Source organism: Trachypithecus francoisi, unplaced genomic scaffold (assembly GCF_009764315.1).
Source record: "Trachypithecus francoisi isolate TF-2019V2 unplaced genomic scaffold, Tfra_2.0 Lachesis_group13, whole genome shotgun sequence".
In the NCBI taxonomy this organism is placed as follows: Eukaryota; Metazoa; Chordata; class Mammalia; order Primates; family Cercopithecidae; genus Trachypithecus; species Trachypithecus francoisi.
Genome location: NW_022681458.1, coordinates 31,320,976 through 31,335,905, shown reverse-complemented (window position 1 = coordinate 31,335,905; position 14,930 = coordinate 31,320,976). Strand labels below are relative to the sequence as shown.

Here is a 14,930-nt window from a genome sequence, read left to right as displayed (position 1 = left end):
CATTTAAGTTATGGTTGAAAGTACTCCAGTATTTAGTGTCTAAACATCCCCAAACGTACATTGTTATTTCTGTAGCATTTCCTGTAGATTATGGATAGACAGAAATAAGACCATGAGTGTGTGTGCGCATGCATATACACTCATGTGTGGTGTACCATGAGGGCCTGATTTGTTTAACCAATGATATAAATACTCCCCAAGAACCAGGCGCGTTCACAGAGTGTGTGGCACGGGGCACACCTTGGAGCCAATTTTCCTTCACTCCTAGTTCCCTAAGGGGCACCACGTTTCCAGTGGTTCTGTCATCACAGGCATCATCCAGCTGGAGTTGAGGAACTGGACTAACTCATTTTTTTCCTTTCTCGGTTCACATAAGACTTATGGCACTCTCCCAGAGCAATCATTATGTAAACAATCTATGTGTTACCATTTAAGCAAATTTTACAATCCACAATCTACCTCCTCTCCTCCTTTTTTTTTTTTTTTGAGACGGAGTCTTGCTCTGTCGCCCAGGCGTGAGAGTAGTGGTGCGATCTCGGCTCACTGTAAGCTCCGCCTCCCGGGTTCGCGCCATTCTCCTGCCTCAGCCTCCCGAGTAGCTGGGACTACAGGCATGTGCCACCGCACCCAGCTAAGTTTTTGTACTTTCAGTAGAGATGGGGTTTCACCGTTGGAGCCAGGATAGTCTCTATCTCCTGACCTCGTGATTCGCCTGCCTCGGACTCCCAAAGTGCTGGGATTACAGGCGTAAGCCACCGCGCCCGGCCCCCCATCTTTATAGCTGGAAACATGGTATCTCTCTCATCTTCCTTTCATAGCCACAGCTTCCGCTGACTGCAGCCTGGAAAGGCTCTCCACTTCTAAGGATTTGTGATTGGGCCCATTTAGCTAGCCCAGAATAATCTCCCAATCTTAAGGTTCTCAGCTTTAATCACATCTACAAAATCCTTGTTGCCATGTGAGGCAACATATTCACAGGTGCCAGGGATTAGGGCATCTTTGGGGAGCTATTATTCTGTCGAGCACAGTTCTGAGCCTGATTTCTAAGCTCCTACTCTCAGTCTTAAAATTTATCACTTGTTTGCCTTCTTAGTTTCTATCTTGGGATTCTGAGCTCCTTTAGAGATTTAAAAAAATTCCTTATTTATCCTTCAGTACCTAACACATCCATGCTTGATGCATGATTTTTAAATAAAAGATAAAGGCCAAAGATGCAGCCAAAACTGTGGACAAAGAGTTAGAAGGTAAGGAAGATAGTTGTGGATTTGGATCAAGGCCTATGCTTTTGGAAGGTAAAGCATGTGAGGAAAAGGGGAAAAATACTATGAATTAGGAAATATTTTATTTATTTTTAAAGTCAAGAATAGCTTTGCATGGTCACAATCTAAAATTAGCATCAGATAAAGGAATCTGGCTGTTTAAGCGCAGTTGCGTATAATTCAAAATGGAGGGAGGCTTGCCGTAAGAGCAAAGCAGTGCTGGGGAGATGCCAGCACTCATGTGCTCCTCACTGGCATTTTAGGACTTAGAGAGCTGCAGACTTCGTTTGGATCCCGAGTTGGATCGGCACAGATATGAGAGGAAGATCAGTTTTGCTGGGGTCCTGGACGAAAACGAAGACTCAAAAGATTCTCTCCACAGCAGCAGCCACACTCTCAAATCAGATGCAGGAGTCGAGGAGAAGAAAGGTATGGAAACACAAAGACTCCTTCATGTTTCAGGGTTTCTCATAGGATATTTGCACTGGGGTCTAAACTACAAAATTATGTCCCCAAATTGTTAACTCCCTACAGTACTGACTGTGTAGGCTTTATGATGGAAAATCATGCTTGTTAAAAGTTGGTCTCGGCAGTCAGAGAAGCCTGGCTTCCAATTCCAGCTCAGAAACTCTCCTTATTCCATTAAAGCTGTAAGATGAACCCTTATTTTATTTACCAATAAGAAAAGAAAAATACTCCCAATTGAACTTTTACATAATACTCTCTTATCACTTAGCTTGTCTTTTATTGTTTTTTTGTTTGTTTTTGAGACAGTGTCTCACTCTGTCCCCAGGCTGGAGTGCAGTGGCACAATCTCGGCTCACTGCAACTTCCGCCTCCTAGGTTCAAGTGATTCTCCTCAGCCTCCCGAGTAGCTGGGATTACAGGTGCCCACCACCACGTCCGGCTAATTTTTGTATTTTTTAAAATTTTCCTAATATGCTTTTGTTAAAATGTAAAACATAATAAAAAGAGAAAAAATAATATTATATTTCTCAATTATCTTAACATCAATGGCATCCATTCGTACCAAATTCTTGGGGACCATTACTTAATGTAAAACTAATTTGGTAAACAGAATCTCGTTTTAAAAACTACACCTCTGGGCCGGGCGCGGTGGCTCAAGCCTGTAATCCCAGCACTTTGGGAGGCCGAGACGGGCAGATCACGAGGTCAGGAGATCGAGACCATCCCGGCTAACACAGTGAAACCCCGTCTCTACTAAAAAATACAAAAAACTAGCCGGGTGAGGTGGCGGGCGCCTGTAGTCCCAGCTACTAGGGAGGCTGAGGCAGGAGAATGGTGTAAACCCGGGAGGCGGAGCTTGCAGTGAGCTGAGATCCCGCCACTGCACTCCAGCCTGGGCGACACAGCGAGACTCCGTCTCAAAAAAAAAAAAAAAAAACTACACCTCTGCTAAACATTTGTAGGGCTAATCTCATCAATTAATAAAGCACTAGGCTTATTTAATCATTTTTATGAAACTATGAAGAGAGAAAGAACAGCTACAGTCTTTCTGCATTGCTAAATGCACGTTAGAACAAGTTCTATAACCATGCAATAGACCAGATATTAACCAGATGTGAAGGTTTTATATTTGATTTTTTAAATGGGAGACTACCTTATAAGTCTTCTAGTAATATAGTCAGCCTACAGGTTGCTTGTAATTTTTTCAGTAGATAAGAATGACCTAGAAAAGTTATTTATGGAACCATGTTATTTAAGAAAAAAGTATTACGGCGTTTACAGAATTTCTTTTGGCCTGGCTAAGAATGTTTTCTAGACAGTGGTATTTTAAAAATAGTTCAGTATTTTCCATCTGTACATATCATTTCCATTATAATTAACTTAAATTCACCCACTTGCATGCACATACACACCTTGGCCTAATTTGGTCTTGCATGTTTTTGTCCCTCTGTCCGTAAGTCTTTTTTTAATACTTTAAGTTCTGGGATACACGTGCAGAACGTGCAGGTTTGTTTCATAGGTATACACGTGCCGTGCTGGTTTGCTGCACCCATCAACCTGTCATCTACATTAGGTGTTTCTCCTAATGCTATCCCTCCCCTAGCCTCCCACCCCGTGGCAGGGCCTGGTGAGTGATGTTCCCCTCCCTATGTTCATGTTTTTCATTGCTCAACTCTCACTTATGAGTGAGAACTTGCAGTGTTTGGTTTTCTGTTCCTGTGTTAGTTTGCTGAGAATGACGATTTCCAGCTTCATCCATGGCCCTGCAAAGAACATGATCTCATCCTTTTTTATGGCTGCATAGTGTTCCATGGTGTATATGTGCCACATTTTCTTAATTTTTATATTGTTAGTAGAGACAAGGTTTCACCATGTTGGCCAGGCTGGTCTCAAACTCCTGACCTCAGGTGATCCACCCGCCTTGGCCTCCCAAAGTGTTGGAATTACAGGTATGAGCCACCACACCGAGCTGCTTGTCTTTTGTTCTTATTGAAAAAGGACTTTCAGACCTAATTAGATGTTGTTTATTATTATTATTACTATATATCATTCTTGTGCAATCCTATCTATCTATCTATATATATAAATAAAATAAACTGGTTAAAGTTTTTGTAAACCATCGTCAACTCAGAGTTTAAATCTCTTAATTACTTTTCAACTCACAGTTATCTAATGTCTATGTTTCTATATATGATAATGTCCTCTGTGCCATCACAATGTTAGTGATCCATTGTTTCTTAGACGGATTCACAAAAGAAGTAAAGCTTTTTGTGCTAATTACTTAAGCCAACTTGCACCCATATGAAGTTAGCCCACCTTTAGTCCCTCTTCAGGAACGTTGCTAAACACATCTGACTTACCACCTCACACACCCACCTACCCCTCACTATCACTTTGTTCCTTAGGGTTAAAAGATCCTGTCACTCTTTCTGTTTATCTTTTGCTTGTGTTTCACATTTTTCACACAGACAAGCAATAACAAAGGTGTCATAACTGCTACCTGGCGCAAGTGTTCATAAGATGTCATCTCTTGCATGTCAAATATTGATTTCCAGATATGTTAAAATGTGAATAACTTAAAATGGGTAAAATACAGTAACTCACTATGTGGCCTTGTCCAAGTTATTTACCTTCTAAGACACAGTTCTCTTTTTTGTAAAGCTGGGTTAACACCTTCTGCATTGTGATGTTGAAAACTTTTAATAAGACGATGCAAGTGAAGTGTAAACTTAATACCTGGTGAATTGTAGGTACACAATAAATAGCTATTGTTGGGTTTTTAAATATACATAGTGAGCATCTAGATTAGAACCCACATAGAAAATCCTAACTATGAACTAAAGATTGCAAAGTTTTAAGTTGCCCTCTAGGGCCTCCTTTAAACTGCCAACTTCACTATTTGATTTTGCCATTTTTAAAATTCCATTGCCTTTCCATGAATTTCAGTTAAAAGAACATCTGCACATTTGCTAGAAGAGTCAAAGATTATTTTATGTGTTGAAGTGTTTTCTGGCATTCTACAATGAGTCAATAAATTTTGGATAACAACGACTGAATGATTCTTAGAAGGAATAGCCCTGTATAGAGAAAACACAAAATATTTAAAAGGGAATAGATATACATTGGGAAAAGTTTGAATAGTTCAAGATCAAAATGTCACGACATTCTTAAAATACAGGTAATCATATATCATATTCTATTGAATTTATGGCCCAAAGAGGCCATGTTGCAGGAAGGATAAGTCAAATCTTGAGCAATTTTTGAGGATGAAGAAGTATCAAATCAGGATTTTTTCAAATATTACTTACTTCAGACAATTCTTCTGCATGTGATGAGAAGCTTCTCTCTTTTAAACATATCCCAAAGAGATTTTAATTTAGAAGGCAGTCTTTTGTCATTCAAAGTTATTATGCTAATTGTATATAAGATAGTAGATAATTACTAATATTACACGATTAAACTTCAGCAGAGTAAATTTTATATCATTTTATAAAATAAAATATCTGATTAATTTTAAGAACACTTTGATGATTATTATTTATGTAAATTGGCGTTAATATTTCAACACTCAAATGCTCAATATTTTTTCTACTCACAGAATGGTTATGTTAATATATGAAAGTTGTTTAATAAAGAATGGAAAACTGGAGCTATTATATATGTATCTCCATAAAATGTCCTTAATCAGTTGGCAAAAATCTTCCCAAAGATTCCTAAATATTCCTTAATCCATTTGACAAGCTGTCAGCTACTGAAGCCTATGTGAAAATGAAGACAATAGAGACACTGCTAATTACAGTTTTTAAAATTTTATACCATTTGGTTTTATAAAACCTGAAAATGCCAGTTCTTGAAATAAACACCCTGAGGACAATTCAGATTCTACCAGGAAAAATTCAAGTGAAATAATTATTTAGAATAGTAGGAGATGGGTCGGAAATGTAATGCAAAGGGCAAACAGGGTCTGGTAGATGTGGTTAGAAATTTAATTCTGTTTTAAGTGCGTCAAAGTTGTTGGTAGGTTTTACCAGAAATGTGATATAAGGTGTGTATTTATGATTTATGCATTTAAAAGATGACTCAATCTATGGAGTAGAGGGAAAGGTGAAGCAGTTAGGTAGTTTACATTAGTTCAGGGAAAAGGGGATGGAGCTGTCAAAATCCTATGATATTTTGAAATATACAGCCAACAGGACTTGCTAATTGATACAATGTGAGATGAAAGAAACGGCCAAAGATGTTTTATCCAATTTAGATGGATTTGTTTCACTTTTGTACTAGTTCTTGTTGTCATGGAGATAAATGCTACAATTCAATGCTGCACAATCTCAACTGATGTTTTTCATGTACAATACCAAATATAAATTCTAACTGCTGTGCCCCTTGTAAATAACCAATGCCACAATTCTGAACTGTAATTTTTCAGTGCTATAGGATATCTCCAACTATCCTTTTTGGTGGAACAAGCTCTCAAAATTAAATTTCTTTCTGATTACATTAATTTGGGTTTATTTTGCTGCATGTGTAGGCCAAAAAGTGTCATAAAATTGGGCAAAGAATATTAGTGTGTACCTCTGTAAAAATCTAAGAATTATCTGTTTAATATTTTCTGTACTTCTGAATCTACTTAGACATGAAATTGCACTTGTAGTCATTAAAAAAATTTAATTATATTCTGTTTCAAACGTATTTCAGATAGGTGATAAAGTCTCCACTAAACATAAAAATAATATTGAAAAATATAGTGTGTGCTTTGTGCCATAATTAAAATGCAGCATTATGGTTCATAATCTTTGTGGGATTTGTCTAACTGTGCTGCAAGACATTCCATCCAGATGTGAAATTCTACTCAGATGTGTTCAGGGAGCTCCATGGGGCCTTTACCAGCTGCATGGTGATAATTTTATTCTTTCTCCATCACAACAGTAAATCAGAACTTTCACATTGTTCAGGAGAAAGTCTTCTGACCTCCTTTAAATGGCGTTAAAAGTATACATTTAGCTAACATTTAGTTACACAAGTTCTATCACAGTCACATATTAACTCTCTCATGAATGAGAAACCTGAAACTAACATGCAAACTTTCTGATTGGTACTTTTAAAATATTAGTAACTGTGCCTTAAACAATTAGTAAGAAATCTTGTTCATGTCTTAAGAAGCTAAGCTTATAAAACTGGCTCCTTCCTGATAATGGACTTTAAGCCCTAAAACTTACTTTATCCCACCCTTATAAAATCAATGTTTGACAACACCAAATCTTCAAAAGAAAAGGAAGGTATGTATATGACTATGGGAAATAAGGATACTGTTGATTTAAATAAAGATAGGCTCCAAGTTTAAATGCATTTCTTTTACTCTTTTATTTTCCTCACTAATTACTATTTCTTCCAGAAGACTAAAGATGAATAATGCATATTCTTCTTGGTATGCATAGACTGTTATAAGATTGGCTCAGGGGTTTGCACCATTTGGAATCACATTTCACCCAGCCTTTTGACTGAGAGGAGGATAGTAGGAAATCATTAGGTACATTGAAAATAGAGCCATTTCACACTCATGCTCACCCGAAGCACCCCAGTGAAAACAGATTGTTTAGTGCCTTTTCTGAGGAGCAGAGTGGAAGCCACTGCTGACTATTGCAGAGAGAAGCACCTTTGGTTCTTATTTCTGAATGAGGTATTCCAAAATGAAGGGGTTTACGTGACAGCTTACGGAAGTCTGTAAGTCCCATTTTGAAAGGAAAGCAAAAACAAATGGTTTGTGGTTCTCTTGAATCAAGGAATCTTGTGATACAAGTGTACTAATAGTCCTAGTTGATGCTGCCCCAAAGGCACACTCATGCTTGTGAAACCTGGGCCAGAAAGAGAGCAGGTCGTTCCCAGTTCTGATGAGCTTTGTGTCCAAGAAAGAAGCTGCACCAGCCCTTCCTGGTGGGTCCTGCAGGACTGGGGGCTTGGGAGAAGTTCCTTGTTCAGAGTGCTCATCCAGGCCAGCAGAGGTGGCTGATCAGGGACAAGTTGGGGAGAGATGGATATAACACTGGCTGGGGAACACTAAGGGGGAAAAAGCCCTATTTTATTCTTTTAATACAGTTCCCAGCAGGAAGATCAGGATAGGAGGTTCTCGTCTGCTCCAGATTAAAGGAACCCGCAGTTTCCAGGTGAAGAAGGGGGGTTCCTTGTCCAGCATTCGCCGGGTCGGCAGCTTAAAGAGCAGCAAGTTATCACGGCAGGACTCAGAGTCTGAGGCTGAGGAGCTGCAGCTGTCCCAGAGCAGGGACACTGTCACTGACCTAGGTAACATAGAGGAGTGGGGTGTGCAGGGACGTGGGGGGTAGGAAGACAGGGCCCAAGTCCTGAAACAAGCTGAAGTCCATTTTCTCACACATAAATAGATGGAGGGCAGAGCCATAGGATAGACAAGCTATTCAGCCTGAAAACCATACTACCCTTGCTAGAGCAAGGCAGCTGAAGCCTTGATGTGCATACAAGTCACTGGAGAGGCTTGTTAAAATGCAGATTCTGATTCAGCAGATCTGGGGTGGGGATCTGAGATTCTACATGTTTAACAAACTTTCTCGTGGAGCCGATGCTGCTGATTCAAGGACCACACTTTGAGCAGCAAGGATGTGGAGTATACGTTAGAGAAAGAAAACACTTTAATGACAAGGACAGTCTTTGAAATTCAGATACTTGTGTATTCATTCTTTTGATCAGAACCTTCAATGTCAAATGTAGTAATTCTCTTGGGGAGGGATACCTAAAGATTCTCTATATTTTAAAGTCTCTATTTAACAATATGAACAACCAAAATATCAGAGAGTTAAGATAGTCTAGACCTGACAATGAGTGATCTTCAACAAGTCATTTAGCTTCTCAGGGATTTGTTTTCTCTGACTACACAGTGAGAATAATTCTTGCCTACAATGCAAGGATGCTGTAAAGATAAATTAAAAGATGACAATACAATGTGCCAAACACCTGAGAATGAACTTAATATACAGTCAAAGCCTGAGAGTTATAGATTGTCATTGTAGGCTCTAAAGAAATTCCAAATACCAAAATACAGCAGCCCAAAATATGGGCCCTAATTAGTATCTTAATAGACAAGCAAAAGATACAGTAGGCATGAAAATAGAACTCACCAGCTGCCTAACATTAAATATTAGGTAAAAGTTGAAGCACATTCACTTTGCCATTCAGTCTCTATATGCAAGGCAAAATAGAAAGCTCTCCTTACTAGGTAAGTAGTTTCAAAAGTCAGCAAGAAGTGTGGATAAATTATCGATCAAGGCTGCTGAAATAAAAGCTGAGTATATTTCATCAAAGAAGGTTTAAAATAGAAAATGCTTCTGTAGCCACCCACCCTCGCCTTTGAAAATAGCTGATTTATGCATTACTTAAGATTCAGCTTATTTCCTAAGGAGACATTTTTTAAAAAGTATGTATGACTTCTTTTGTTATAAGTCTGAAGCTAGAGCATTATCATCAGTTAATTTGGGGCAAAATTATTGCAATTAATTATTTAAATTGATCTATTTATCCTGACCAATTGAGTCAAAATAGCCAGGTTGAAGACATTGTTTTGTCATTAAAAAGATCCATGAAAGTTTGTAGATTTGAGGGGAAAGCTTTGTTATGTAGTGTACCAAGTAGGGAATTCTTGAGAGATATCTCCTTTATACTTTGCCATAGAGAGGAGTTTGGACACAAGGGCTGTCCACAGTTGGACATAATTGCTTCCAAATTTCCTTAGTTTTTCATAGGTACCTGCCCATCTTTGACATAGCTCTGGTAGCAAAGCCTGGTGGCTAGAGTAATAGCACGAGCTGCAGTCACAGAACAATGAAGACAGCAGTCACTGTTGAGGCAGGTTAGTTGCTGTCCCTCCTTAAATATACCTGCAAGGTCTGGTCAGTCTGGAATGGATTTGGGCACACTCAATCAATAACTGGCTCATCTCAGCAATTCAAGGACTTGACTCTGTTTTTTTTCTCTGCTCCCATCTCTCAAAATGGAAGCCACCATAACAGAGATCATAAATGTCTTTGAAATTGCCAGTTCAGCTGGTGATGAAGGGGACAGCTCCTGTTAATATTCCTCCAAGTCATTGCTATGCCCTGTAACCCACTGGGCCATGGTAGTCTGCCCTTGGATTCAGAAGCATGGGCAACTGTACCATACCAACATGCTCTCCAGGAAGACCGAACACTGAAACCTTTCTTGGTATTTTTTTTTTTTTTTTGAAGAAGGGAGTCCTTGGAGTGCAAGCGAGCCCAGCATTGAGCCAGAGGGAATGAGTAATGCCGGCGCGGAGGAGAATTACCACAGAAACATGTCATGGCTTCATGTAAGTAGGAATCTCAGAAAGAGCCCTGAGATCAATTTCTTTAGACCCTGGGAAAGTTCCGAGGAGGGAGGACAAGAGATTATACTAAATCATCAATCCAATCTAGCCTCAAAGAAAAAGCAGGGGCTTATGTTTTAGCTGAATATCTCAACACTCTCTAGGATTGGTATTCTGCTGAACTGTACTCATCTTAAGCTTTACTCAGACCAAGCTTTTTTTGTTATGGCTGGCTTGTGGGTCACCATAAGTCAGGGAAAATCATGAGGCCAGTTTGGTGGTCAATATGACCTGAGTGACACAGCGTAGGTATCACCATCAGTTTTATACAGGTTACTGCGAATTCTGAGAAAGGTCATGGTGTTGCTCTTGGTATGTATTAGATCAAATTTTAAACTGGGGCAAGGACACTCTAAGATGGTGAATGCCTTGTGTCCAAGGGTGAGCCAGAGGGCACAGGCAGGAGGTGATCCCTAGGAAACTGTGGGCATGGGGTGGAGTTCAAGACTCGAGCTGAGCATGAAGAAAGAAGTTAAGGAGAAAGGGGCCAGGCGCGGTGGTTCATAATCCCAGCACTTTGGGAGGCCGAGGCGGGCAGATCACAAGGTCAGGAGATCGAGACCATCCTGGCTAACACAGTGAAACCCCGTCTCTACTAAAAATACAAAAAATTAGCCAGGCGTGGTGGCAGGCGCCTGTAGTCCCAGCTACTTGGGAGGCTGAGGCAGGAGAATGGCATGAACCTGGGAGGCGGAGCTTGCAGTGAGCTGAGATCGTGCCATTGCACTCCAGACTGGGGGACAGAGCAAGACTCCATCTCAAAAAAAAAAAAAAAAAAAAAGTAAGGAGAATGGTAAGGAAATGTAAGCTCGGTTATACAAGTGGTAGGGTATCCCCAGGATCATCACTGGGGTCACCGTTCACCCTAATTTTAATCTGACTTCCTGGGAAAGTCAGATGAGCTCTAGCTGGTGTGTAATGGTCCTTGGGTATGTGGTGGCTCACCTTCACTATGGAAGCAGTCCCCAGAATTGACTGATTTGAGAATCTCTGAGGCAGCTGTGTTTTAAAGTAAACTTTTTATTGAACTCTAACCTACCCACAGAAAGCATACAAAACCTATGTATACAGCTCAGTACATTTTTATGAAGTAAATACACATGTGTAACCATTGCCAGGTTGAGAAAACATTATCAACACCTAAGAAATCCTACACAGGTCTTCTACCAGACGCTACTCTCCCCTGGCAGTAACCACCGTTCTACCTTCTAACACCATAGATTCATTTTGTCTGTTTTTGAAATACATGTAATTGGCATCATATACTATTACTCTGTTGTGTCTGGTTCCTTTTCCTCATATAAATGTAGGTCCTCCAATTTTGTTGTTCTTCTCCTTCACAATGGCCTGGTCTATTCTTGGCTAGATTCACATTCATTTAGAATCACCCTATTTTAAATAATTAAAAAAAAAAAAACTTCCAAAGCAGCCTTGAGTGTGATACATAGATGAATTTAAATAAATCATATCTTTATGATATTGAATCTTCCAAAGTTTAAAATGGTCACTCCACTAATGTCTGTTTCTCCATTTATTTAGAGCCTCTTTAAATGTCTTTCAATAATGCCTTTTAGTTTTGTGTGTAGTGTTCCATAAATAAACACCTCTGGAAGCATTGTGTAAGAGCAGTGCTGTTTCTTCTTTAAATATTTGGAAGAAATCACTGATCACACCTTTTAAACCTAAAAATTTCTTTATGGAAGAGTTTTAAATTACAAATTCAATTTATGTAATACAGCTAAGACCATTTAGATTTTATATTTCTTCTGGGAGCAATTCAGGTAAACTAATATTTTTTGCTGAGTTTTTTTCATTTAATATGAATATTCAAATTTATTAGCAAAAAGATTGTTTAAAATATCCTCTTAAGATTATTTTAAGTTCTCTAGGATCTACAGTGATTTATATTTATTGTTTTTGATGTTGGTAGATTGTCTTCTCTTCTTTTATTAGTAGTATCTTTCTAAGAGTTTGTCTATTTTGTCTTTTGAAAGCACCAGAACCAGATTTTCATTTTGTCATTTTTAGAATGTTGAATTTTTGTTTTACTAATATTTTCTGGTATCTTTATTACTTTCTTCTACTTTTCTTTGAGTTTAATTTGGTTTTTTTTCCTTACCTTCTTAACACAGATACTCAGATAATTGATTTGCAACCACTTTGCTAACATATGAATTTAAAGCTATAAATATTATCTAGAAACAGTTTTAGCTGCATCATACAAGGTTTGATATATGTTCATTATCATCCAGTTAAAATATTTTAAAATTTCCGTTGTGATGTATTCGTCATTGATCACAGATTTAGCTACTCGGGAGGCTGAGGCGAGAGAATGGCGTAAACCCGGGAGGCGGAGCTTGCAGTGAGCTGAGATCCGGCCACTGCACTCCAGCCTGGGCGACAGAGCGAGACTCCGTCTCAAAAAAAAAAAAAATAAAAATAAAAAAAATAAAAAAAAATAAAAATAAAAATAAAAAATAAAAAAAAAATTATTCTTAATTTTTGTGGGTACATAGTAGGTGTGTATATTTGTGGGCTACATGAGGTGTTTTGATACAGGCATGTAATGTGAAATAATCACATCAAGAAGAATGGGGTATCCATCTCCTCAAGCATTTATCCTTTTTGTTACAGACAATCCAATTACATTCTTTTAGTTATTTTGAAATGTACAGTTATTATTGACTATAGTCATCCTATTGTGCTATCAAATAGTAAGTCTTACTCATTCTATTTTTTGTACTCATTAACTTTCCCCACCTCTCCCTCAACCCTCTGTTACCCTTGCCTGCCTCTGGTAACCATCCTTCTAGTCCCTGTGTCCATGAGTTCGATTGTTTTGATTTTTGGATCCCACAAATAAGTGAGAACATGTGATGTTTGTCTTTCTGTGCCTGGCTTATTCACTTAACATAATGATCTCTAGTTCTATCCATGTTGTTGCAAATGACAGGCTCTCATTCTTTTTTATGGCTGAGTAGTACTCCATTGTGTATATATACCACATTTTCTTTGTTCATTCATCTGCTGATGGACATTTTGGTTGCTTCCAAATATTAGTTATTGTGAACAGTGCCACAACAAACATGGGAGTGCAGAAATTTTGATCAGGTCCATAGCTAATAACTTCAATATATGAATCTATTTTCTTTACTCTTCTTGGTCCTGCTCCTAAAATTATATTGTAATTATATTGACTAAACATGGTGTATAAAAAAAATTATAGAGGTGCAGTGGTAGATACATGTCATTATACTTTTGTTAAAATTCATAGAACGTACAAAGCAAAGCATGGACCCTAATGTAAACTGTTGACTTTGGGTGGTAATGCTGTGTCAATATAAGTTCATCGATTATAGTAAATGTACCACTGTGAAGCAAAATGTTGATAGTAGGAGAGGTTGTCGTGTATGCGGACAGTGTATATGTGGGAACTCCCTGTACTTTCTGCTCAATTCTGATGTGAAGCCAAAACTGCTCTAAAACATAAAGTTTACTAATTTAAAAAAAGCACGGAAGCTCTAGTTGGTGTTTTTTCTTTCCAGAGAGGATTCACCCTGTCCTCTGGCAGACAACAAAGAAGCAGATCACTTCAGTCCAGTCCAGGGACTACACTAGCTGGACGTGGACTATTTCTAGCCTGTCCTTCCACACCCCCTACGCACATCTTTTAATATGAAGATGTCCAAGACTCCCAGTGAGAGTCTGGGGTGTGTCACAGGGCCTCTCATTCTTGATGAGTCAGGAACTACAATTTTTGTTTCCCCATCACAATGAAATTGCCAGAGTCTCTACTCTGTTTGTCACCTGGTCTTTGCTTCTCTTCTTAGCTGCTCAATCAGTCAATGCCTAGAAGGGAAAACTGTCACCCAGTGTCAGTCTGACTTACTTGGACCTCATTTCTCTACAGGATCTAGACTATTCAGTTTCTCCCTTCTTTGGTAATTCTAAATTCTAATTTTTACCTCCTAGCCCCCATGAGATTGCCTAAGGCTCTGCCTAGCTTCTTGGCCACTTGTGCCTAAGATGTAGCAAATGCCTCAAGGAGAAATGTGGTGTGTCCTCACATTGTCCTCACCTCAGCGAATATCCTTTCTCTCCACATCATACCCTTCATCCTGACTGCCTCACTGTCCTATGCATTCAAATATGTATATTTATGTATCATGTCTGTGTGTATACAGGTATGCCTCATTTTATTGTACTTCACTCTACTGTACTTTGTAGATGTCGCATTTTTTACAGACTATAGGTTTGTGGCAACCCTGCATTGAGCAAGTGTGTTGGTGCTGTTTTTCTAAGAGCATGTGCCCACTTTGTGTCTCTGTGGCACATTTTGGTAGTTCTCACAATATTTCAGGCTTTTTCATGATTATCAATTTTATGGTGATCTGTGATCAGTGATCCTTGATGATATTATTGTCATTGTTTTCGGACACCATGAACTACACCCATATTGATGTTGAACTTAATCAATAAATGTGTGTTCTCATTGCTCTATGGACCAGCTGCTTCTTGTCTCTCTCCCTCTTCTAGGGTCTCCCTATTCCCTGAGACACAGCAGCATTGAAATTAGGCTGATTGATAACCCTACAATGCCCTCTAAGTGTTTAAGTGAAGGAAGAGTTGTATGTATCTCACTTTAAATCAAATGCTAGAAATTACTAAGCTTAGTGAGGAAGGCATGTTGAAAGCCAAGATCTGCTCAAAGTTAGGCCTCTTGTACCAAACAGCCAAAGTTGTGATTTCAAAGGACAAGTTCTTGAAGGAAATCAAAAGTGCTACTCCGGTGAACA

The 14,930-nt window shown here is 38.8% G+C and overlaps 1 protein-coding gene across 3 annotated transcripts in view; it reads left to right on the top strand.

Moving 5' to 3' along the window:
* The window catches only part of UNC80 (unc-80 homolog, NALCN channel complex subunit), a 229,458-nt gene that overhangs the window by 117,284 nt on the left and 97,244 nt on the right, over positions 1 to 14,930 (top strand). For 2 of the 3 annotated variants that reach the window (XM_033230433.1, XM_033230432.1), the window contains exons 26-27: positions 1,523 to 1,688; positions 9,977 to 10,077. In XM_033230433.1, the coding sequence (XP_033086324.1) occupies positions 1,523 to 1,688; positions 9,977 to 10,077 (267 nt within the window). Of the gene's footprint in view, positions 1 to 1,522; positions 1,689 to 7,820; positions 8,025 to 9,976; positions 10,078 to 14,930 lie in introns of all 3 variants that reach the window. The other variant, XM_033230431.1, reaches the window with a different exon arrangement.